Source organism: Phoxinus phoxinus (genome assembly GCF_949152265.1).
Source record: "Phoxinus phoxinus genome assembly, chromosome: 4".
Classification (NCBI taxonomy): Eukaryota; Metazoa; Chordata; class Actinopteri; order Cypriniformes; family Leuciscidae; genus Phoxinus; species Phoxinus phoxinus.
Window position 1 is genome coordinate 29441267 of NC_136879.1, and position 25925 is coordinate 29467191.

Genomic DNA, 25925 nt, shown 5'->3' on the forward strand with positions numbered 1-25925 from the left:
AAATGCACAAAAAGCCATTTCCAATTGTTTGTCCTGTCCAGGGTCAAGAGAGTGACTCATCTGAGACATCAGTCCGTGGTCCACGCATTAAGCATGTGTGTCGTCGTGCAGCTGTAGCTCTGGGTCGCAATCGTGCTGTGTTCCCAGATGATATGCCTACCCTTAGTGCCTTGCCATGGGAGGAGAGAGAAAAGATCTTGTCTTCCATGGGAAATGATGGTGAGAAAACATCTTAACTAGTTTTTGTTAAAAAAAGTGACATTGTTTTTAAATCTTTAATGGTATACTTGAATAGACAAATCATCAGTGGCGGGATCAGAGGAGGCGGAGCCACCCACTCCTCCTATTAAGCCAGTAACGAGGCAGAAAATTGTCCATGAGGCCCCACCCAGAAAGGGCCGGCGCTCTCGACGCTGCGGGCAGTGTCCAGGCTGCCAAGTCCCAAATGACTGTGGGGTCTGCACCAACTGCCTGGATAAGCCCAAATTTGGGGGCCGCAATATTAAAAAGCAGTGTTGCAAGTGAGTGTGAAATTTTGTTATAAATATAATAAATTATGGGTTTCTAAACCTTTGCATGCTAAAATTGCCTGTAAACATTTGTGTTTGTCATCACAGAGTACGGAAGTGTCAGAACTTGCAGTGGATGCCGTCAAAGTTTCTTCAGAAGCAGGCGAAAGGTCAGTTTTCTCAGAATACCTTATTATAAGCCAGAGATGCTCTTATATTTCAATTAATTGTCTGTTTACATTGACTTCAGGTAAAAAGGACAAGAGGAGGAATAAATTGACTGAAAAAAAGGATTCCCATCACAAATCCCAGTGTTCTGAATCAAGCCCTAAGCCAGGCCCTCCTCCAAAGGATGATCCTCCCCATAAGAAAAGTGAAACTCCACCACCTGCACAGGGAGAGGACAAACAAAAGCAGACGCAACCTTCATCACCATCTTCACCAGCTGTCTCCCCAAAGGACCTTCTGCTATCTAATGCTTCTGACGACCCCAAGCAATCTCAGACCCCTTTGAGCTCAGCCTTTAGAAAGGAACGGAAGCAGCAGCCCAGTTTTTCACCCACCTCCCTGCACTCTGCCCCATCTTCCCCACCAGCGCAGTCCTTGCAGCAGCAAAGCCAAATGCCAGCAAAAAAGGAAGATCTTGCAAAGTCCCAACCCACTGAGCCCAAGAAGAAATCTCAGCAACAAAGTCAATCCAGCTCTGCAGCAGACACAGGTAAAGAGATGAGGATATTTACTGTTGCTAGCTTAACACAGAGGGTGTCCATTCCTGCTCCTGGAGGGTCACCTTCCAGCTGAGTTTAGCTCCAGCAATAATCAAACGCACCTCAATCAGCTAATCAAGTTCTGGATTTCACCAGAAATTTCCAGGCCAGTCTGTTGTAGCTAAATTTTGCAGGAAGATGGCCTTCCATGAGCAGGAGTGGACACCCCTGACTTAACATAGCCTTAATATTTTTGTTTTATGGTCATATCATCTTTTAGCTTCCGAAGCAAAGCTAAAGAAACAGACCTCTCGATGTGTTCAACCATTCAAGCCTAAACCAAAAGAAAAGGTAAGCAGATCTTGCAGACAGATTTGTATTTTTTTTTTATGTCATAAACTGTTTTTACGAAAACAGTTTTGTCTCTTTCCTCTTCCCCCTATGAATAGAAGTTGATAGTCCTGAGATTTCAGATTCTTAGCACAAATGTGACCCGTGCTGGCAAACGGAGTCTGAATGAGCACGGGATCATTTCAAGCTAAAAAAGTATTTCAATAATCCCTCGTCTAGCGATCCCAGTGCTCCAAATAGCAATTAAACATCTTAAAGTATCTTTATTTGTATGTTTTCTGGGAGTAGTACCTTTCCTTTGTCTATGAAAAACTGTCTTACTAGACAGCACGCCGTGGTCCTGGTATACACACATACACAGAATTACACACAAATATTATCTGTTATGTCTTATGTGAACATTTGATTAACTGTTGGGGGAAAAACATCTGATGTGTAACATTATTTTAGATCTGTGCTGTAAGTAGGTTTTAATATAAAGGCTGTCTGTTTCATTAATATTAAAGGGTTAGTTCACCCAAAAATAAAAATAATGTCATTAATGACTCACCGTCATGTCGTTCTAAGCCCGTAAGACCTCCGTTCATCTTCGGAACACAGTTTAAGATATTTTAGATTTAGTCCGAGAGCTTTCTGTCCCTCCATTGAAACTGTATATACGGTATACTGTCCATGTCCATAAAGGTAATAAAAACATCATCACAGTAGTCCATATGACATCAGTGGGTTAGTTAGAAGTTTTTGAAGCATCGAAAATACTTTTTGGTCCAAAAATAACACAAAATAAGACTTTATTCAGCATTGTATTCTCTCCCGGGTCTGTTGTCAATCCTTCACAGTTACGCTGATGGCGTAAGACGCTGATGACGTGTTATCTGGTGCGCCCGAGCTTCATTTATAGACTGAGGGAAATGCACGCTGTAAAAGTGTCTCATCCGCGACATGCACATTTACACACCATTAAAAACATGATATCCACGCAAACAATGTAGAATAGCTTGAATATAGCGTGCGTCTCCCTCGGACTGTAAACGAAGCTCGGGCGCACCAGATAACACGTCATCAGCGTCTTACATCAGCAGCGTCACTGCGGAGTCCTGAACGCAGATTGACAACAGACCCGGGAGAGAATACAATGCTGAATAAAGTCTTATTTTGTGTTATTTTTGGACCAAAAAGTATTTTCGATGCTTCAAAAACTTCTAACTAACCCACTGATGTCACATGGACTACTCTGATGATGTTTTTATTACCTTTATGGACATGGACAGTATACTGTATATACAGTTTCAATGGACGGACAGAAAGCTCTCGGACTAAATCTAAAATATCTTAAACTGTGTTCCGAAGATGAACGGAGGTCTTACGGGCTTAGAACGACATGAGGGTGAGTCATTAATGACATTATTTTCATTTTTGGGTGAACTAACCCTTTAATCAAACAAGTGTGGTATCATGGGAACAAAAAGTTGAATATATATATTATTATATTTATCTATAGGAAATATGTGGCTTTGACTTGGTGTGTGCCAAATTTGGTGTTCTTACCAGGGATTTTAAGATATGGTTGCTAGGTGGTTTTGTTTTGAAACCTTAAAAAATTTAACTCGATTTTTCTCAAAATTGACTTAGCTGACTCTATCGATGTCAAACAGGTGTAGCTCAGTAATTTTTTGTCTGATTCAAACAAATCATACATCATTTGAAGGTAGAGAGTGTGAAAATTTGCTCATTGTGACTTGTTTTGCCAGCACGGGTCACAAATGATGCCAAGGTCACAGGTTCAATTCCCAGGGGATGCACATACTGACAAAATGCACCTTCAATACACTAAGTCACTTTAGGTAAAAGTTTTTTGCATATGCCCCAATGTAATATAAACGGCATTGTTTACAGGAGAAACAGATACCCAAACTAGACAGCAGTACTTTAAACTCCCAGAGCACTCCTTCGCCTGGGGGCACCGCCAAGCAGAAAGCGCCCTGCGATGGAGTGCATCGAATCAGAGTTGATTTCAAGGAGGACTATGACATTGAGAATGTGTGGGAGATGGGTGGCCTCAGCATTCTCACCTCTGTGCCAATCACCCCGCCGGTGGTGTGCTTTCTTTGTGCCAGCAGCGGTAATGTAGAGGTGGGCTGTCTTTTGTTTATAATTCCTGTCTTATGAATTGAAGGCAAAAAAAAAAAATGTATGAAATGTGTTCTTATGGTTTGTCGTCTTCAGTTTGTTTTCTGCCAGGTGTGCTGTGAACCCTTCCACCTCTTCTGCTTGGGGGAGACAGAACGCCCCCATGAGGAACAGTGGGAGAACTGGTGTTGTCGTCGATGCCGCTTTTGCCATGTCTGTGGTCGGAAGTATCAGAAAACAAAAGTAAGACTTTCTATTAATTTACATTTTTGTCACGATATAGATCAGAGGTGCTTTAGAATCCAGAAATGTCTGCAGAAATGCATTACAAAAAAGGTAAAATTTAAATAAGGGAGGCTAATAGAAGAATTACAATTCAAGTAACTCAATGGCAGGTATTTGTGTTTCAAAGCTTTCTCCTAAAGTATAAAATTTAGTATTTCAGAGTCTCTCAGCATGGGAATAATAAAGTGATTCCAATATCAACAGAAGGGATTTTTAAAAGACACTTTTGGAACAGAGGGAGGAAAGTTTCAAAACCTCCAGATTTAATGGAAATAAATGTAACCCACTACTCTTACCAGTATGAGACAGATTGATGAGATTCTTAAAGAGTTTATTTCACACAATGCTGTGTTATATGACCATCAGATCTAAAAGGTTGTAACCTTCTGATGTAATGGTTAAAGATTAATGAAAAAGTTGAATACTCAAAGCATGAGTCCGCTCAGATCAACGATGAATATCTTCATTTGGTATTTTCTAATGAAAAGTAAAAAATACATGTCATCTCACTGGAATTATCATTTCCTTTCGATAAATTTAATAACCGACTAAGCAACTTCCAAGTTTGACTTATTTCTCTCTAAAAGGCCCTAGCCAATCCCAAAACCTTCAGAAATGACTAACGCTTAATACCTAGATGGAATCAGGACAAACAATTGTATTCTTTCCATCATCTAGCAGCTACTGGAGTGTGAGAAGTGCCGAAACAGCTATCACCCTGAGTGCCTGGGACCCAACCACCCTACCAGACCCACCAAGAAGAAAAGAGTCTGGGTACATACACACTCTCAATCCTAGATGTCTGTAACATCTGTTTTATTTTCGCTACATTCTCCCATAATTATTTTTCCTTCTGCCATAGATTTGCACCAAGTGTGTGTGCTGCAAGAGTTGTGGAGCCACCAAACCAGGGAAGGCCTGGGATGCCCAGTGGTCACATGATTTCTCTTTGTGTCATGACTGTGCCAAACTCTTAGCTAAAGGTCAGTGCTTAACATCCTGGATGTTTATTGTATGTTTCTAAACTATCACTTAACTATGTAATCAATGTTTTTCTTCTCCCAGGCAACTTCTGCCCACTCTGTAATAAGTGCTATGATGACGATGACTGTGATAGCAAAATGATGAAGTGCAGGAAGTGTGATTGCTGGGTCCATGCCAAATGTGAAAGTTTAACCGGTGAATTATCTGTTATTCTCAACATCTCTTATCTGTCTTGTGGCATTACACCATGACATTCAACTAATAAAAGTTGTTGATTCATCTTTAACATCACAGGCCTAGATTTTAACATGCAATTTATTCCTATTTAAATGTAATCTTTCCCCTTATATATTTAGATGATATGTATGAGCTCTTGTCTAACCTGCCTGAGAGTGTGGTCTACACCTGCACAAACTGCACTGAGCCCCATCCCACTGACTGGCGGGCTGTCTTGGAGAAAGAAATTCAGAAATCCATGCGACAAGTTCTCACCTCCCTGCTCAACTCCCGTACATCCACACACTTGCTTCGCTACAGACAGGTGAATTGCCATCTCCAATCCTAGAAGTTCTCACCAGCTATATTTTCACCACCAGACTTAGTGATGGCACTTTCTTCTTTGTCTAAGGCGGTTATGAAGCCACCTGAGTTGAACCCAGAGACAGAAGAGAGCCTTCCCTCACGCCGTTCCCCAGAGGGCCCTGACCCCCCTGTGCTGACGGAGGTCTCTCCACCAAATGATTCGCCTATCGATTTGGAGTCTGTGGAGAAGAAAATGGATTCTGGATGCTATAAATCAGTGGTAAGAGTTTATAAAGATGTCCTTTTTGAAACACGTGGCCATCTTTCTATTCTTCTTTGAAAGATTACCTGCTGCCTTTTGAGCCTCTAATGCAGCAGGGTTCATATACCGGTCAAATACGTGTGAAGGCCAGGTGTCAATTTCTGCTCCTCTTTTTCAGCTGGAGTTCAGTGATGACATTGTGAAAATCATCCAGACAGCCTTCAATTTAGGCGGAGGTCAGCTAGAGAGCAGGAAAGCCAACAGCATGCTCAAGTCTTTTTTTATCCTGGTGAGGAAAAGCTGGTGGACGAACAATTCTGACAATGGAACATCTTGCAGTCCTACATTATTGTTTTTGATGTCACTGTTATTTGTTACAGCAAATGGACCGAATTTTTCCATGGTACAAGGTGAAGGAGTCCAAATTCTGGGAGACGTGCAAAGTCTCTTCTAAGTGAGTCTTTCCCATGCATCTAATGATTTAGAATGATTTTAAGTCAAAATATAGAATCAACCATTTAAATTATTTGGTCAGAAACAATTTTCAGAACTAAATTCAGGAACAAACTATTTAAATTATTTGGTCAGAAACAATTTTCAGAACTAAATTCAGGAACAAACTATGTTTAGTTTGATGGTGAATAGTGGGTCCATTTTAAGCTAGTATATGAGCATCGAAAACAACCTCACGTCGAGAGTCTGTCTATTCTTTGCTCTCTTCCAGAGCAGAAATATCACCTTTCCATAGGGAATGCAGCCTGTATGGTCTAGTTCCATTGTTTGAGGTCGACAGGCAGTGTCACATTTCACATGGGTGCTTTGACAAGTCTTGTGGTTGGCATTTGGTTTGCATGTTTGTATACTTCATTTGTTACCATGAATTATTAAGAGTGCGAAGGTTTTGTGTGTGCGCGCGCGTGCCTGATTTTGAATAGTGAGTTCTCTTTAAAGAGAATGTTTATATTTCATTTTGCAATTATGCCATCTGCTTTTAGTCTTTTTTAGTTTGTGATTTGGCAGTTGCCATTTTTTTTTCTATTGCATACTTTCCTCCTCTCACTGCCATTGAGCACCTATGCAATTTCGCATATAGTTAAGCGACATTGACATTTTTTAAGTGGTACTACTGTATAAACATGCATTTGTTCATATGTTAGGTAATTAAACAATGTTGTGTAATGAAGACATGACTAACAAGACAGTGTTGTATCTTTGCAGTAGTGGACTGCTTCCCAATGCTGTTCTGCCCCCTTCTTTGGATCACAACTATGCCCAGTGGCAGGAGAGGGAGGAGATAGCCAGGGCTAAGCAGCCTGTGCTCATGAAAAAGATCATCCCAGCTCCCCATCCTAAAACCCCAGGAGAACCCAACTCCCTGATGGCCCCCACACCACCTCCTCCTCCATCCATGCTTATCCGTGGTGAGAAAGTTGCTTTAAAGCACTATAAAAACTTACATGTAAAGGAACTACTTGTATGGTACATACTGTTAGGAGACAAATAACTACTTTCTATTTAATTCTGATTATTTTTCAGTTCAACAAAGTTAGTTTATGTAGATAAGTAACACAGGAATATTTCTTTTGATTTCAGACCACAGCCCTGAAGACAGCCCTGTGATTCCCCCTCCTCCTGGTGTTGGTGACAATAGACAGTGTGCACTTTGTCTGAATTATGGAGATGAGAACACAAACGTGAGTAATCACCAACCAAAAATAATACATTAGCATGTATAGATATGGATTTTTAATTATACTGTGGTGTAATTTTCATTTGTAAGACTTTGGGTAATCTGTTTTCTAGGACTGTGGGAGACTGCTTTATATTGGCCAGAATGAGTGGGCCCATGTGAACTGTGCACTGTGGTCAGCAGAGGTGTTCGAGGATGTTGACGGTGCTCTCAAAAATGTCCACATGGCAGTCGGCCGAGGCAAACAGCTGGTACACGATTAACAAACACGACACATGGTTTAGATTGAGTTACAGTGCCATAATACAAATTTATGTAATTATTTTTTGTTGCCGAATAAGCCTACTAAAAAGGCTATAGGCAAAAAATATTTCCCCACCCAAAAACAGATTGCATTATGCTTTGCTTTTTCAGCAATGTGAGAATTGTCACAAACCTGGAGCTACGGTGAGTTGTTGTCTGACCTCCTGTACCAACAACTACCATTTCATGTGTGCACGTCAGAAGCAGTGTGCCTTTTTAGAGGACAAGAAGGTTTACTGTCAGCATCACAGAGATCTTATAAAGGGCGAGGTAAGGAATCATGCATGCATCAGTAAGCATGTTATGTTTTTGTATATTTGTTGTGAAGTGTGGAATTTATTATAAATAATAAACCTTTTTTTAAAGGCGGTGCCAGAGTCTGGCTTTGAAGTGACTCGGAGGGTCGTTGTGGACTTTGAGGGAATCAGTCTGAGAAAAAAAATTGTTAATGGGCTTGAACCAGATAATATCCACATGATGATAGGTATGTATGTCGTTGCATGGTACTTGCTATTGATAACTAATAAACAAAGCACTCTACATCAAAATTAAGTGTCTTTTTTGTTTTGGTCAGGGTCTATGACCATTGACTGTCTTGGTATGCTAACTGAACTGTCTGATTGTGAGAGGAAGCTGTTTCCTGTGGGATACCAGTAAGTCTTTGAAATTACAGTGTTGTATTTCAGTAAACATAAGATATAAAATTAAATGACCTTTGATCTATTTACACAGATGCTCAAGGGTCTACTGGAGCACTCTAGATGCCCGTAAGCGATGCGTTTATAAATGTAGAATTTTAGTGTGCCGCCCCAGTTTGACTGAAAATATCAATAACAACACAGTAGCTCAAGAGGAGAACCACACAGTTGCTCATAGTCCTCCATCTGTTTCATGTAAGTACATTTAGATTTTTTTATAGTACTCATTGAGACATTTTGTTGGCGTTTTAAAAACGTATCATTATTAAACATTTCAGCTGAAGGGGATGCTGCTTTGCCTGGACCCACAGATTCCATAAAACCATCAAATGTGCCTTCCACACCAAAACAAAGGGTTTATTTTAGGAACAGACACCCCAGCTACCCACCATGTAATCGTTCTCCCTCAACCAGACCACTTCCCTCCCCAGGTAGGAGTTACTATATAAATTATTTAGATTGCTTTATCTCCTTTATTAAAAAATATGTATATATTTTTTTAAATGTTGTTCAATGTATTTTCTCCCCTATAGATGGTTTTAGTAGTTTAGCCCATGAGATTGTGACTGTGGGGGACCCTCTGCTGAACTCCAGTCTACGAAGCATCGGATCTCGTCGACACAGCACTTCCTCCATCTCCACTCAACAACCCAGGCAAAAGCTTTTCTCTCCTCCACAGGGAGGCACAGTATTCAGTCAGACAGGCAATTCATTTGCCCCTTCCCTGTCCTCAACCTCTAAGGAACCTTTACCCAGGAACACCGAGAAAGGGAGAGTACCATCTGGAGAGAGATCTCACAATCGAGAGACAAATTCAGTAAACAGCGGAGCACAGCGTCAAATCGGTTTTGGTTTCATTGGAAGAATAGATGGTAGTAGAGAGGTATCCAAAAAGCAGTCTGATGTTGAGAGTTTGAAGTCATCGCAACCAGCTAGCGTAAATCAAGTATCACCACCTCTTGGAACTGCAGTTTTGACAGGACATCAGAGAGGAAGTTTAAAATCCGAGAAAGGGAAGCAAGCCACAAAAGATACTGACCTACCAGCTGGAGTCACTTTTTTGTCCAGTCATCCACTCGCCACTCTTCCAAAAGACAAAGCTAATCCAATCAAGGAAGGAAATGTGGCATCAATGGCTGCATCAAAAGACTCAGGAAAGACTGGGTCTCTGCAATCGGTTTACAGCAAAAGTGGGAGTAGGAAGTCTCATGACTATGCGTCTGGCCCAGCTGTGGCAGCGGCAATGAAGCCCCTCTGGTCGTCTGGTACCAAGGTGGGAGAGGAAGAAATAAAGCGTGGCTTCCAGGCAAGTGCTGCCGTCACTGTTAGTCATGGAACCTCTAGCACCAAAGAAAAACACTCCAAAGTCAAAATGAATGTGAGCAGGGATGTTTCAAAAGAAAGAAAAGAGACTCCTCAGAACCGAAACCCAGTTCTCAACAGCAACTCTAAAAGCGGTAATGTCAAAACACAAGGTCAGGGTCCACCTCCTCACAACATTAACAATAAAGACACCGCACTGAGCAGCAACACGGGATCTGGTACAGTGGAAGTTAATAAATTGGATCAGAAGGAAGTGGAGAAACCATTAAAGTCCAAAGAGAGATTTAGCTTCGAGAAAAAGCATAGTTCAGCCATGGATGCTATTCAGCCGAAAGCAGGAGGCGAGAGAGGTATTAGACCACAACAGGTACACCCTAAATCAAGCAAAGAAGTTACTCCAGTGGTGAAGAAACAAACTGAGAGGGTGCCTATATTGTCTCAGAAAATGGATCCTAATGGTACCAAAGCTGTTAGCATATCCCCTAACACAAACACTTACACTTCTGTTACCCCTAGCAACCAGGGCCCCCAAAGAAGGTCTAGAGCAGTGGTTTTCTCCCCATCTGCAAGTTCTGAAAGCTCTGAATCAGACAGCCACATCCACCCGGATGATCCTGAGGAGCATCTGTTAGATAACCAGTGTGCTGATGATGGGGAGGACAATCATTTAGAGGACGAAGGCAGCATCGATAAGCACCATGAGGAGGATAGTGATGGTTCGGCAGGTTCAGCAAAACGCAGATACCCAAGGCGGAGTGCTCGTGCTCGATCGAACATGTTCTTTGGGCTGACCCCTTTCTATGGTGTCCGGTCGTATGGTGAAGAAGACATACCCTTCTACAGAAGTGGTGAAATCTCCATGAAGAAGCGGACTGGGAGCAGCAAGCGTTCCGCTGAAGGACAAGTCGATGGGGCAGATGATATGAGCACATCATCTTCAGCAGACAGTGGAGAAGATGAAGAAGGAGGAATTGGTTCAAATAAGGACACGTATTATTACAACTTCACACGCACCATAATAAACCCCAACTCTGGTCTTCCGTCTATTGCAGGTATTGATCAGTGTTTGGGAAAAGGGTCGCAGATCCACAGGTTCTTGAGGGACCAGGCAAAAGAGCATGAAGATGACAGTGATGAGGTATCAACAGCTACCAAGAATTTGGAGCTGCAACAAATTGGCCAGCTGGATGGTGTGGACGATGGTTCTGAGAGTGACGTTAGTATAAGCACTAGCAGCACAACCACAGCTACTACTTCGTCCACACACAAAAGCTCAACAAAAAGGAAGGGTAGAGAAAGCAGGACAGAAAAATCAAGCATTGACTCAGGGAAGGAGGCAGAAAATAACACAAGTGGAAACAGCCGTGAAGGTCGTAAAAATCAGAAGGATAACTCTCTTCCATTAGGGAGTGTGAAAACACAAGGACAAGACCCCCTTGAAACTCAGTTGTCACTCACCACGGATCTCCTCAAGTCTGACTCTGATAACAACAACAGTGATGACTGTGGTAACATACTGCCTTCTGATATTATGGAGTTTGTGCTCAATACTCCTTCAATGCAGTCTTTGGGACAGCAGACAGAAGCTCCTTCTGCTGAACCATTCTCTTTAGATGAGAGTTATGGGGTGGATGTTAACCAAAGAAAGGACATGCTTTTTGAAGATTTCACTCAGCCACTGGCCAGTGCTGAACCTGGCGAGAGTGGGGTGAACACCTCCATTGCTGTAGAGGAGTCATATGGTCTTCCTCTTGAGCTGCCCTCAGACCTCTCTGTGTTAACAACCCGAAGTCCCACCGTAAATAATCAAAATCATGGCTCATTGATCTCTGAGACTTCCGACCGTACTATGTTGGCTCTGGCCACAGAGGAATCGCGAGTCGAGAAAAGTGGGAAGAAACAGAGATCAGGCTCCACTGTATCCAGCAAGAGCCCACAGGACAGATGTACTGATTCCCAGGTTCCGGACGGTCACGTGACCCCAGAACACTTCATCCCTACACGCATCGATGGCGACCATATCACAAGTCCTGGAGTAGAACCTGTGGGAGAGACTGGAAACCGAGATCTGACGAGAACTACTAGCACTCCAGGTCTTTCCAGCTCACCCACCTTGCCTCTCCAGAGTCAGAAGTTCATCCCTGCTGCTACTGTTAGCTCAGGTCCCACTCCAATTGCAAGCTCTGCTGTTCAAGCTACCGCCTCTCAATTGAAGCCTGGCCCAGAGAAACTGATAGTGTTAAACCAGCATCTGCAGCCACTCTATGTATTGCAAACCCTTCCCAATGGTGTTCCCCAAAAGATCCAGATTGCACCATCTGTTAGTGCAACAGGTGTCATGAACACTAGTGCCCCTGTTTTGACAGGCCTCAGTGGTAGCATCTCCACCTCTCAGTCCATTTTTCCTGCTGGCGGCAAAGGTTTAGTCCCTGTACCTCATCACCCACAAATCCATGCATTCACAGGCACCTCTCATACTGGCTTCCAGCCAGTCATTCCTAGCACCACATCAGGCCTCATCATAGGAGTCACCTCCCATGATCCCCATATTGGTGTAACAGAAGCAGGACATAGGCATGATCACGTCCCTAGTGTTGCTATGGTATCTAGTGCTTCCTCCATCACCCCAGCCCCAACGATGCTCCCCTCTGGACATGGCAAGAAACGCTTAATTTCTCGTCTTCAGAGTCATAAGAGCAAGAAACAGGCACGTCCAAAGACTAAACCCACACTTGCTCCTTCTGATGTTGGGCCCAATATGATAATAAACTTGTCACCTTCACAAATTGCTGCAGGAATCCCTGCTCAGACAGGCCTGATGGAACTAGGGACTATAACTGCAACTGCCACACCTCATAGAAAAATTCCTAACATCATAAAACGCCCAAAGCAAGGGGTAATGTACTTGGAGCCTACTCTCCTTCCACAGCCCATGCCTATTTCAACCACAACTCAGCCTGGCATATTGGGACATGATTCCTCAACTCACCTGCTCCCATGTACTGTGTCAGGGCTCAACCCAAGTCAGTCCGTTTTGAATGTGGTGTCGGTGCCTTCCAGTGCACCTGGAAACTTTTTAGGAGCAAGCTCTGTATCACTGAGCGCCCCAGGCCTCATTAGCTCAACTGAGATCACAGGACCTATAGGTAACCTACTTATCAACCCTCACAACCTGAGCCTTCCAGAGCAACAGATGGTTCTTCATTCAGGAACCCCAATGATGTCTCATCTTACTAATCCTGCCCAGACGTCCATTGCAAGTAGCATCTGTGTTTTCCCCCCAAACCTAAGCATGTCTATCAACCAGCAGGTGGAGAAAGGAGTATTGGCAGATAAAACCCTTGACCCAAATGTCAGTTCAGCTGGTAAAGTTGCTCTTGCCCCTAATCTAATTGCTCAAGAACTGAACAAAGGTCATGTCGTTGGCGTCCTCACTCAAAGCTCACGAACCTCTCCCATCTCTCGACCACCACATCAGCAACAATCCTCAAAGTTATCTGCTGGAGCAGCCTCTTCAACTTTTGGGAAAGGAAAGCAAAAGGCTAAAAGACCTCGACCAAGCCCAGATAAGAGCAGTGGAAAGAAACACAAAGGACTTCAGTCAGATACACCAACTGTTGACGCATCTGCAATCCAATTATCATGTTTTCCAGGGTAAGAGTCTGAAATTTTATAATGCATCTTGATTACCTATTGTTGGTAAAAAAAGTTAAAAAAAGTTAAAAAAATGCTAACTTATTTTCTTTTTGTAGCGACCAGGAACTTTCATCGCCTGAGCCAATGGATACAGGGCAATCAAATGAAACTGGTTCAAAAAAGAGGTAAACAATAATAAGGATCAATCTTAAAATTTCAATTAGGTATCTGACTTAATTAAACTATCTTCCTTTTTTCCTTTCACAGTGACTCTGCCACTATGACAGCTGATTCCTCTACTCTTAAACATAAAACCATGGACACACATAATGAGAAACCAAAGACTGCAGGTGTGTAAAAGGTCAGGTCTTTCTGTCTATCTCTCTGTGAAATGTTGCAGTGGTTACAGAGACATTTTTGTCACATTTTTTTGCAGGACTACCTAGTAAGGGTGATGGGAAAGGATTTGATGCACTCTCAGTGGAAACACCTGATCAAAGGGACAGTGGGTTAGACTCCTCACTGGACTACAAGCCCAAGAAAGGGCTCATATTTGAAATCTGCAGTGATGATGGATTTCAAATTCGCTGTGAAAGTATTGAGGGTAAGAAAGATCTAGATAATGTGTAATGCAAAGTCTAGACCCGATATGGATTTTAATGTTCATTTGTTTGATAATTTAGTCTTCTGTGAAATTAATTTCCTGTTTCAAAATCCTTTTTTGTTTCAGAGGCCTGGAAGTCCCTAACAGATAAAGTGCAAGAAGCCCGGTCCAATGCTAGACTCAAGGCACTTTCATTTGATGGTAAAAACATAATAGAGCATTTATTGTAAACATTATACATATTTTGTTTTTCTGAACATGTTAATTTGGCAAGCGCATCTTATATTTCAAATCACTTTTCTTTTTCAGGAGTGAATGGGTTAAAGATGCTTGGTGTTGTTCACGATGCTGTAGTGTTTTTACTGGAGCAGTTGTATGGAGCTAGGCATTGCCGAAACTACAGGTTCCGCTTCCATAAACCTGAGGAGCCAGTAGATCCTCCTGTCAACCCTCATGGATCTGCCCGTGCTGAGGTGTACCACAGGTATTTGTCATGGCCAGGGTGGTCTGTTTCCGATCACTGAGAATCTTAAACCTTTGCACGATAGAAAAGGGTAACAAGTAATTCTGTAAAGGACTGTTGTGAATGTTAAATCTTTTAAACACTAACCGACTTTCATCTGCTTGAATTCATAATTTCAGGCGATCAGTTCTGGACATGTTTAATTTCCTGGCTTCCAAACACCGTCAGCCTCCTGTCTACAACCCCCAGGAGGATAATGAGGAGGAGATGCAGCAGAAGTCTGCACGGTGAGTCACCTTACTGACCCGGTTCTAACCTTTTTTCAGTTATGGATTAAAGCATCAAAACACCTGGTGTTTTCACAGACGGGCCACCAGCATGGACTTGCCACTGCCTATGAGGTTCAGTCACTTGAAGAAAGCATCCAGGGAAGCTGTGGGTGTCTACAGGTATATACACTTTCTATTTAAACCAAAAATGGTTGGATTGATAACAAGCATGCATCTTTGTTGCATACTTATTCATCCCATGTATTGTTTACAGATCAGCCATACACGGCAGAGGTCTGTTCTGCAGGAAGAACATTGACGCTGGAGAGATGGTCATTGAGTATTCTGGCAATGTCATTCGCTCTGTCCTCACTGATAATCGGGAGAAGTACTATGATGGCAAGGTAGAAATCTAATACTTGGTCATCTATTAGTGCAATGCGTTTAAAACAAACCACTGCACCTGTGTTTCTCATTGATTTTTAATTTTTTTTTATTTAATTTCTGTTTTTTTCTGTTTCTTCATTTTTCACAGGGCATTGGCTGCTACATGTTTCGTATCGATGACTACGAGGTGGTGGATGCCACCATGCATGGCAGTGCAGCTCGTTTCATTAACCACTCCTGCGTGCCCAATTGCTACTCCCGCGTGGTCAATGTTGACGGTCAGAAGCACATTGTCATTTTTGCCATGCGCAAAATCTATAGAGGAGAGGAGCTCACATACGATTACAAGTTCCCCATTGAAGAACCAGGCAATAAGCTGCCTTGCAACTGCGGGGCAAAGACGTGTCGCAAATTCCTCAATTGAAAGCGAACTCACAAGCTAATACCGTCTGTGAAATGCTATCAAGGGTGTGTAATGCCAGGGAAGAGACATTTTTAAATGTTTTTATTTTTATTTTTATTGAAGCAGGCTCAGGTTATCAGAAGGTTAAGGGTATTGTGCCTCTTAAGGTGTTTAATTTTTAGAAAAGACAATTGAGCAGAGTCACAATGGTGAAGATTGCCCTTATGTCCCCTTTGTTAATGCCCAATTTAAGAAATCAGTGCCCCCTTATTCTTAACTTTTGTATATGATCTTTTATTTTACCATTTTGTTTTTTCAAAGAAGGATATTGTGAACAGTTTTAAATTTGTAAGTCAAGTCTGGTCTGCCCTTACTTATTGAGTGCGACAAATTACTGAAAAAATGCCGCATCGTTCCATTCAACACCAAAGTGCAATTTTGGAAGGGAAAGATTTAATGTTTTTAGATTGACAATACATAATCCTTTTTTAGCCTGACCTGTTTAGACATCTCTCCCTTTTTGAATGTACATTGAAGCCTTCAGAGCATCCATGGTCATCCTTGCCAAGCTGGGCCTGATTCTCTGTATGATAGACTGTAAATATGATCTCAGATGAGAGATGATGAGGGGAAACACTAGGGGGAGCAGTGGTCTCTGGAATAATTGTCCTTAGAAAGACAAGATTGTAAATGTTCTTTTAGTCAGTGGTTGAAAAACTTGTTTGAGATATGAAGAGTAGGCCAGCAAAGAGCTTGGGATCTGTAGGGCTTGCTGGGTTGAGATCCTGGTGGACTGACAGCCAATGGACCAGAGCAATTTCTGAGGTCTGGGGGGATTGACATTCTTTTATTTACTATACATTTTTATAATAATTCTGATAGAAAGTAGCTTAATCATAATGTATTGCAAAAAAAAGTATAATTTGCATGATCCAAGGCTTCTTGTGAAACTTTGTAGATTTAATTGGTTTTAGCAAATGCTATTACCATATTTTTTTTATTTCTCTCCCTAGGCCCGTAGTTCTGTGTGAAATTTATATTGTTTTTTGTTGTTGTTTTCTGAGGCAATTTAAAACTTGACTATTTTTGTTCTGTCTTGTCACTGACAGATATATAATTCGTTGAATATGTGAATATGTATATTTTTCTATACAAATGACTTAAAAAAAAAAGCACTCATTGGTAAATAGCACTTAACAATGGTATTTATATTTTTAATAAAACATTATTTATTTTATCAACATTTTTGTAGGAAATAATAGATTTACAACACTAATGCTTTGTCCAGACATTTTTATAGTGCTGTCTTCTAAAATATTTTTTAGTTGGATTTTATTTTTTTGTAGCCCGAATGTTTCTTTCTATTCCAAAGACTGAAGCAGTTACTGTTCCCACAGAGTGCGGTCCACCAGTGGCTCTCGTTGTGAACCCAAGTCAAGCACGGACATTCAAATAAGAGTTTGGGTTTAGTGAGCTTTTCAAAGTGCAGATCGGTTTGATATGACTCCTTTCTTAATGCCAGCCTTAAAATGAAATGTAAGAACAGCCCTTCTTCCCCTAAAAGGCCCTCTTTGCATTTTCAAAACTTGGAGAAAATGTCTTTAAAAAAAATGCATGAAATCCTTCTCTAGCATTCTAGATACTGACAAGTCCCAAAGTTTATTCCATATATTTTGTTATATCAAAATATTTTCTTAGAGATTGGTGTAAAGCAAGGAATTGCCACAGAGGCTATCGCATTTAAAACTACTTGTAAAGCACTATATGGAGGAGGAGAGGGCGGAGGGCTCTTGTTTCCTCACGGTCTTGTGCACTGAAGATCAGTCTTCTTCCCAGTCTTCTTCAACACATGTTGCCTTGGCACTGCATGGACGATCCAGCCAGCCATTCAGTCAATGCACATTATTTGCTTGTATCATCTTTTTCTCTTTTAAATGTAGACACCACCAACAACTGTCCCAATCTGTGCTCTTTTCAGGGCTCAACTTTTGTTTGACCCCTGCTTGAATTAGGGTGAGACAGATATGGCTTTAATATTTTTGTGGATGTTCTGTGGATTGTTCTTCCGTTTTTCAGATCAAGAGTTTGGTGCCTTCTCTGTAAATTTCTCTGGTGGTTTAATTTTTTGCATGTATTTTTGTGTTTGAACTTGATTGGACAGTCAGCTGAGGATCTTCAGACTATGGCGTGACGTTCAAAGCTATTTTAACTAGGGCACAAACAGATTCCACTTGACATTTGACTCTTATTATATATTTCATGTAAAGTTACGACGCTTTTCAAAGGGATGTTGTAGCACGAGTTTGTGGGTATTGCAGAATGGCTTGGGATCTGTACATACCCCTCTAGACGAAGCTGCTGTGTACAACCGTGGCTTCCTTAGAAAGCCACTTTCAAGGCCAGTTCTTTTGCCTCGTAAGTTTAACTCTAATAAAATTGTTGTTGTTTTTTTTCCTCGGCCACTGCAGACCCCCCTCACAGCCCTCACTGTACCTAGGCTGCAATAATTTTAAACCTTTCCCAGAGTTTCATTTTTGACTAAGGCACTGAAGATCAGAGTTCTGTACGTTGCCTCACATTGAGCATTTGTTGGCTGCTGCCTCATATTTGTATACGTGTTTGTATTGATCAGAATTTGTGTTTTAGCCATCTTTTTCAGGGATTCTTGGGGGTCTTGCCCAACTTTTCTCTTGCCCTGGCACCCCTGTGGAACAGGGACGTGCTCAACTCTGCAGTTAGGCCGTTTTTGAATGTATTCTAGAATTGTTTAATCTTTCTTTTTATTATTTTTATTTTATTTTCCAACATGAAAGACTGGGAAGATACGGGACAGCTTTTTATTTCATAAAATAGGTGGACTATACAGCAATGGCAATCTTTGCAGGGTTCTACAGAAACTATTGCTCAGTCTAACAAAATAAGATTTTTATTTTATTAATCTATTTTTTTTTGTAATGCAGTTACTAATCCTAAGGGCTTTGTAATAGACTCCGGCACAGACATCAATACAACTTCAGATGCTCCGTAAACCGGTGTAACAGTGATCGGTCAGTGTTTCAGAAGCAGACACGCTCTTGTCGTTTTCCTGGACTTTACTCTTCCACACCACGCAAGTGGTACCACACCTTGTCCTGTAATTATAATCAACAGTACATATATACACACAATATACATGAATATATATATAAACTAAACGTGTATGAATAGTAACTTGTATTTCAATATCTACACAATATACGGAATGGACAGACAAACTTAGTTACAGTAGCAAACAGCAGCTTCATAATGGTTAATTGCAATGTTCAGTGTATAATCTGTAATGGTTTTGTGTTACAGATAAACTTTAGAGTAACTATTGTGCATCATTTTAATATCAAGATCAAGTACCAGTTTTCCTGTGCCTGTGTATGTTCCCTCAATGGAGCATTGCAGTTTTTTTGTTTTAGTTTTTTTTTTTTTTTTTTTTTTTTGGAAAGGAGCGGTATTTATATTATGAAACAAGTTAATGTAAAATGTGGTTGTAAACTTTTTAAGCATTGATATTTTGTTTGCTTTTGATGGTGTAGTTGGCTTTATTTTACTCTGTACATTTTTAACAGTTTGTGGACATTAGGAAAAAAAAAATGTCCTTGCCTAAACCCAGCCATGTCACCTATACCTCTCTCTCCTATTGGATCTTAAGTTGTACTTTTTTCTTATGTGATGTTCTGTAATGAGTAATGGTAACCATTCTATTTATTTATTTCTGCAAGCATCTTTAGATGTACACTGAGGTAAAGCTCCTTCTGAGAGCAGGTGACCGCGCTCCCTGTTTTTGGAATTTTAACTTGGTTCACTTTGTACAGAAATAAGTTGCAGACCATCTGAGGTACTTTAGAGAGTCAGAGAGGTCTCGAGAAGGAGAGATTTAAATTTGTTCCTCTTGGAAAACGCAAGTTTTCCATTGTCTTACCAATACTTCCTTTCCCCTGTAGCTTCGAGATATCATGTTGATGTTGATACTGAGTTTTAAGGTTTTTATTTCATTTTTTTTCTTCTCCAAGTTGCCCCATCAGTGTTTTACCGTTTTTCAGAAAAATGAAGGAAAATTTGTTAATCTAAAATATTCAACCACAAACTACTTAAGGATGAATGTATAATGAGGAAAAAATTGTAAATAACAACTGTAAAAAGGAAAGTTTCTAATCATGTTTATTTTCTATGCACTTTTTTTATTTAAGTGATAGTTTAAATAATAAACATGTCTTGTTTACTCAAACTGGATATCTTGTTGTTTAACACTTTGCATAATTGTTACTACTGGTCCCTGGTCTTATATCAAGACCCATATTTTACATTGGACATCAAGTGAGGACAACATGGTACACTCTTAAAATAAAAGTTCCGAAGGGGTTTTTTGTAACAATGTCACATAATAACCTTTTTGGGTTTCCCAAAGAACCTATCAGAACCATTTTTATTTCTTAGTGCAGAGCAATTTAATAACCTGAAGAAGCTTTTGTGCATTTTGGAAGGTTTCTGTGTATGTCAAAGTTTCTTCATGGAATTATAGATGCCAAGAAAGAACCTTTATTTTTAAAGGCGTGCCAAATGTCAGGAATGCGTAATGTCAGAAGTAATGTGCTGTTTCTGGCTGCGTGCAACACCTACAGCTCTACGTTTCCATTTGAAGGATCCCATTGTTAGGAAAGAGTCTATTTTTTTAACACTTGATTCCTGATCATTTCAATCTGCTCTAAATGGATTGTTTAGCTAATTTTGTCAACCTGTCAAAATATAATAAAAAGGGTTTTATTAAAGAAAAGCAGTTAAAGCACTTTTAGACTTGGTTTTACATGGGGAAAGTGTTTTTAAGAATGTGCACTTTAGTTTTAAGGGTTTAAGAGACAAAATTATGATTTAAGACACTTTTTTTTATGTGGCACTTTATTAAAACTATTCACACCAAGAGATCAAGAAAAAGGTGTCTCGTCCATCCAGCTGTTCATAATGCGAAGTACCTGGCCCCATGAAACCTTGCAGACAGCAAGGAGCCACTAGCAGTCTCCCTGAAGTAGTTTGAGGCATTAGACCTATAATGAGAATTACAAGGCTGCATAAGTGTTCTAGGCAGGCCTGGATACCCCTAATGGGGAAGCTTTGCCCTCTAAACAAAGCTACAAAAGTAACTAGAACCATGTGTCTGAACTGCCACCCACATCAGCATATCTCCCAGCCTTCATTCATGTCCGCAGATTTTCACTGCTCATTTAAACTGAGAAATAACCACACATTTTTTCAAATGCAACTTTTTTTTCTTCCCCCTCTTGATGTGGCGACTATGAATCCAGAGCATTTGTTTACATAAAACGGCCGTGTCACATAATCATCTACATTGTCTTGAAAATATGCTTTGTGTTTTTAAAGCAAGAATAGTTGAATCTCCTATTTGACCACAGGGCTGTAATCCTTGAACGGTTTATTTCTCGCAAATTCGCCACAATGAACGGGCATCCTTCCTTTGCAAACCACACACTAATTAAATACACAAGGGTCTCGCCAGACTGTTCGCTGGCGCCCAAGACCCCATCTTTAAGGCTCTACTGTATCAGATAATGTTTATGCTTCTAAAGTTGGACAAGCTACAAACATTTATTCTCCGTCCCTTGGATGATCCCTCTTTCTCCCTCCCCATCTCCCAGCCTCTCCATTTCTAATTGGCTTCCAATAGCTTCCCATTTCCTCTGAAGGAGTGCTCATTTTTTTCTCGGACGCTTTGGACGGCAAAGAAAAGAGTTCCACTGCTCGTTTCTCTTTTGCCTGCTCAAGACTGTCAATCCAGTGGAGCTTCAAAAAACTTAAATGGTGAGTTTGACTTTTTATTTTTTTTACAAAATTGTGAAATGTTTAGTAATGATGAGTCTGACTGCTTTGAATAATGTGTTACGGCAACTTTTTGGTTTTGATTTTATAGGCAAATAATTTTTTTCCTTGACAGTCTGCACTTAAGACACTTTGACGCAGATAAAACTATTATTATTTCACTTTGACTACCAATAATGTTCTTTACTATGAAATAACACTGCTGAGTCTTTAAATGGAAAAATGTTCCAGTCTCTTATGTAACTTTTGTTTTTGTCAAGATTGTTTATCTTGAAAACTCATTCCTGATCTCAGTTTGGCAAAGTTTATCTAGTTAATGAGACTGACAAACATTCAGTGCAAATCACATTTCTGTAGCCTAATATTTGAAAAAGTGTATGATTAATGCCTTTTGAGACCCATTTATAATGCACTGCAGTTTCAAGATAAGCGCCTAAAGAAAGAACTGATTCATCCCATATTTCACCACAAAGTTTAATTTGTAATGTAGTGTAAATCTTTTAGGATTTGTACCTCAATATTTGTGTCGATGCAAGGCTGCAATAATAAAAAATGTGATGCATATGTGAGCGAGTGATGCTTTGTTTGGAAATCAGACCATCCAGTTGACATTGGAATGACGGTATTTGTTCTGCGCTCTTTGGCAGTCATTCCTCTTATGTCCTAACATGGCTCATGGATTGAGCTGTGCAAAGCATTTAGGACCAAAATACATAAACACGGTCCCGAGAGATAACTGTCCAGATGTCCTAGGGCAGATGTTTCTCTTAAATTAAAGATCCCAGTGCTTTAACTGATTCTGCAGAACTTTTGAAGAATGCTTTGGTGGTCTGGTTGTGTTTCTCAGTGTGAATCATCAGCAGTTTCTCAACTTTCATAAGAAACAGCTGTTTGACAGACAGTAGACTTGAATAGAAACCTGCTGATTTACGCAAAGACATAAAATCTTGGAAATGCTCCGTTCCAGACAGGATTACGAGAGCTGACAAGCCCATGAATACTTCCTGCTGTAGAGACTGTGTGTTGCAGCCGGATTATATTGACTGGCTTCAGCACCTCATCAATGAGAGATGGTAGACATAACCTTTATTATCGTGATTATAGTGCATTTTTGTTATTCACCAGCGAACTACAAACGTCAGGTTTAACCCCTCAGTACTGTGGGAAAACAGCTGACAAAATGGTGTAACTGGAGAGAGTTATTAAAGGGATAGTTCACCCAAAAATGAAAACTGTCATCATTTACTGACCTTCATGTCGTTCCAAACCCTTATGACTTCCTTTTTTCTGTAAGAAAATCCTGGCCACTCTTTTCAACATCAATGAAAGTGAAATAGGGACTGGGGCTGTCAGTCTACAAAATTATTTAAACAAACACTATGAAAGTATCATAATAGTGATTCAAATGACTTGTCCAAGTCAAAATATAATGCATAGACCACATAACTTTTTTTTTATACTTTTTTATCATGCGTATGCACCATTTCCAGTCAATGTAGGCTATAAGATGTGAATTCCTAGGCTATATTTATATTATTATATTTATATATGTCGTCTTTATCTGCTTTTACACTTACACAGTTGAGCTTGTGCTTTAGTTATTATTATGTTCTATAAACTTTCCATTGGCATGCTCACCCTATTAACCAAGAGGTGAGATAATGCAACACTCTGACTTGTGCTTCACTGCTTTTCACATTATGTGCAGACTTCATACCATTTTCAGTCTGAGTGATGCTGAAATCATCTTGAAACAAGATTATGAGACTAAGTTTTTTCTTCCATTTTGTTCTTTTCTCCACAGACTGAGCGATGACATCTCTGCAGACATGGCCTCTTTCATTGCTGCTTGTTATTGCAGTACATTGGTCTAACTCACTTGAAGACAACAAGATCCCCAGTTTGTGCACAGGAAGCCCAGGTATCCCAGGATCCCCTGGGTTGCACGGCAGCCCCGGTCAGCCCGGCAGGGATGGACGAGACGGCCGTGACGCTCAACCAGGAGAGAAAGGAGAAAGAGGGGAGAGCGGCCAACCAGGTACAAAAATACCCACCTCAATGGTGTTTTCACTACCACCTCCTCTGTGCTGCAGTTATTACTTATTTTTGTGGGCCAAATCAACAGGTAGCATCGCCCTGGTTCTCTCTGCAAAAGAAAACACGATTCTTGCAGAAAATTTGCTCTGTTACCTACTAATATTTATGATTCTTAGACAATTTGTTCATCGAAATCTTCACAAATTAAAATTATGAATTTTGAAGCCTAACTACAATCGTCAGAAGTAAAAATCTTGGTCACATGAATTCAACTTTATTTAAAAAAACCTTTATCTTGATATTTTGATTTAGAATTGTTTGCAAGAGCATGATTATATACACAATGAGGCTGTTAAAGCGGACTAGTAAATGGATGAGATGAGGACGTCAATGTCCCCAACAACCTCCATAGTCCCAATTGGCCACTTGTCAGCAACCGTCTTTTTCAAGACACATAAAAGCTATTAAAAAAAAACACAAGGGGGTATTACTGATGTATTTTATGTTGTAGAATAAAGCATGAAAATATATTGAGCTTGTTTTAACTACAGACCTTATTTCAGGCATTTAACAAACAAACAAAAAACATTTAAAAAAAACCCCCACTAACTTCAGGATGATAGACCGGAAATGCTAAAAAGCAAACTTGTTTTCTGGTTTTGGTCTACAAAAATACCTACAGCACTCTATTGAATGTCAGTAGTAAAACTTGAAATTCCCATGATGCTTATGGCAGGTCAGCCAGGCGCGAGGGGCCTCACGGGAGACCGAGGGGATCCAGGGGGAAAAGGCGAGCGAGGAACCCCGGGCGAGTGTGCGGTGGCCCCCAAATCAGCTTTTAGCGCCAAACTGTCTGAGGCTCGCACGACTCCATTGGCGGCAGGGGATGCGGTTCGCTTCGACAAAGTGATTCTGAACGAGCAGGGCGATTACAATCCCGAGACTGGAAGATTCACGTGCAGAGTGCCCGGCGTTTACTACTTGGCCGTTCACGCCACAGTCTACCGCTCCAGCTTGCAGTTTGACCTCATAAAGAACGGAAACACCGTGGCCTCTTACTTTCAGATCTTCGGGAACTGGTCCAAACCAGCCTCGCTGTCTGGAGGAACACTAGTGCACTTGATTCCAGGAGATCAGGTGTGGGTGCAGATGGCCCTGGGCGAGTACACTGGCTTTTACTCCAGCCCAAAGACAGACAGCACATTCACTGGTTTCCTAGTGTACTCAGACTGGAAAAACTCTGCTGTTTTTGCATAGATTTAAAGCACACTGCACCTAACTTTCGGTTTGTCACATGCAGGTTTCATTAAGTGGTAAAGCACTGTCACGGATAAGACAAAGGCCTTTGATTGGCCTTCTTTTGTAATAATTTCAATATAATCAGATATGATCAGCATTGCACAGAATATTCAGTTATAAGCACATTTAGTCATACAGAATAAAAAGACTGGTGGGTTGCCATGCAAAGTATGAAATTCATAAATTAAACGCATTACTTCTTTGGAAATATGGAATAAAAAATGAACAGAAGAAAACCTGCTGTTTTCTCACAAAATGTTTATTCTGGTGGCAGTTTATATTTTGTGAAAAAGCATAATAAATACTTTCCAACACTTCTCTGGAATATGACTTCATATGAAATTTGACACCCATAATTACCTAATTTGTCAGTAAATGGTACAAGGAAAAGCAATTTCTACTGCCGGGAAATGGAGAGCTGTGGTTTCATGTTCCAGGGAGCATTTAAAGCAATAGAGCTTTGTTCCTTTTGGGAAACACAAATGGAGAATTTTTGAAGACTGCACAGGTCACTCTTTTTCATTATAATTACAATGAATGGGTACTGGGGGGAGGATGCAAAAGCATCATACAAGTATCTGTATTACTTGTGCATCATATTCAAGAACAAACCATCTAGGCTTTTTTTTTTTTTTTTTTTTTTTTTTTTTTTTTTTATCACATAAAACTAAATCGCATGATTCATTGAAATGATCAGGCCCCAAGAATGATTTGTTTAAACTCCAGTCTCCATTCTTGTGAAATATCCTGTTATCTTTTATGGAGTCATAAAGTGTTAGACCATATCTCTAGTGTTTGAGTATATTACACTGTAGGTGAAGACACATTTACCTTTGTCCCTTAACATTCCACAGGCGAGATGCAGTCATCACAATACGAATCTGCGCAAATTCCCGATGCTACAGGTTCAAGTTGTTCGCGTGGATTTGCCCAGTTGACCAACAGAAAGCTCCTTGGTTTAAAATTGACTTGTGTGAGGTGTATGCCTACGTCATACATTTTGCTTGAGAAATTTCACCGAAATTTCCCTAATGTTACCGCATTGTAGGAAGTTTGGCCTTGCTAACCAAAGGCAGATCTGAATGCCAGTTTGCTGTTAATTGGAGGATATTTATTATATTTATATTATATGTATACGATGGGGATATTTAGCCCCATCTTCCACCGAGATATGTCATAGAAAACAGATGCCGTTTAATGC

General features: G+C 40.5%; 2 protein-coding genes across 2 annotated transcripts in view; both read left to right on the forward strand.

Moving 5' to 3' along the window:
* kmt2a (lysine (K)-specific methyltransferase 2A) overlaps window positions 1-19562 on the forward strand; it is a 32542-nt gene extending 12980 nt beyond the window's left edge. The window contains exons 4-35 of the mRNA XM_079609295.1: window positions 42-219; window positions 296-521; window positions 618-679; window positions 760-1227; window positions 1497-1567; window positions 3464-3700; window positions 3794-3940; window positions 4661-4756; window positions 4845-4965; window positions 5048-5161; window positions 5323-5507; window positions 5595-5768; window positions 5929-6039; window positions 6131-6204; window positions 6969-7171; window positions 7344-7444; window positions 7554-7691; window positions 7855-8013; window positions 8110-8227; window positions 8318-8396; window positions 8476-8636; window positions 8720-8872; window positions 8975-13418; window positions 13517-13585; window positions 13668-13750; window positions 13837-14004; window positions 14131-14205; window positions 14314-14488; window positions 14647-14754; window positions 14833-14916; window positions 15011-15140; window positions 15272-19562. Coding sequence (XP_079465421.1) covers window positions 42-219; window positions 296-521; window positions 618-679; window positions 760-1227; window positions 1497-1567; window positions 3464-3700; window positions 3794-3940; window positions 4661-4756; window positions 4845-4965; window positions 5048-5161; window positions 5323-5507; window positions 5595-5768; window positions 5929-6039; window positions 6131-6204; window positions 6969-7171; window positions 7344-7444; window positions 7554-7691; window positions 7855-8013; window positions 8110-8227; window positions 8318-8396; window positions 8476-8636; window positions 8720-8872; window positions 8975-13418; window positions 13517-13585; window positions 13668-13750; window positions 13837-14004; window positions 14131-14205; window positions 14314-14488; window positions 14647-14754; window positions 14833-14916; window positions 15011-15140; window positions 15272-15547 — 8988 coding nt within the window. The 3' untranslated portion in view covers window positions 15548-19562. The remainder of the gene's footprint in view (window positions 1-41; window positions 220-295; window positions 522-617; window positions 680-759; window positions 1228-1496; window positions 1568-3463; window positions 3701-3793; window positions 3941-4660; window positions 4757-4844; window positions 4966-5047; window positions 5162-5322; window positions 5508-5594; window positions 5769-5928; window positions 6040-6130; window positions 6205-6968; window positions 7172-7343; window positions 7445-7553; window positions 7692-7854; window positions 8014-8109; window positions 8228-8317; window positions 8397-8475; window positions 8637-8719; window positions 8873-8974; window positions 13419-13516; window positions 13586-13667; window positions 13751-13836; window positions 14005-14130; window positions 14206-14313; window positions 14489-14646; window positions 14755-14832; window positions 14917-15010; window positions 15141-15271) is intronic.
* A 1671-nt stretch (window positions 19563-21233) lies between these two features.
* c1qtnf5 (C1q and TNF related 5) lies at window positions 21234-25047 on the forward strand. The gene is made up of 3 exons (XM_079609296.1): window positions 21234-21370; window positions 23193-23426; window positions 24162-25047. The coding sequence occupies exons 2-3, from the start codon at window positions 23201-23203 to the stop codon at window positions 24680-24682; spliced, it is 747 nt and encodes a 248-aa protein (XP_079465422.1). The 5' UTR covers window positions 21234-21370; window positions 23193-23200; the 3' UTR covers window positions 24683-25047.
* Window positions 25048-25925: the final 878 nt, after the last annotated feature.

Coding starts and splice junctions, on each gene's coding strand:
- c1qtnf5 (XM_079609296.1), top strand. CDS start 23,201: ATGACATCTCTGCAGACATGGCCTCTTTCATTGCTGCTTGTTATTGCA. Junction 23,427..24,161: donor AGGGGAGAGCGGCCAACCAG/GTACAAAAATAC, acceptor TGCTTATGGCAG/GTCAGCCAGGCGCGAGGGGC.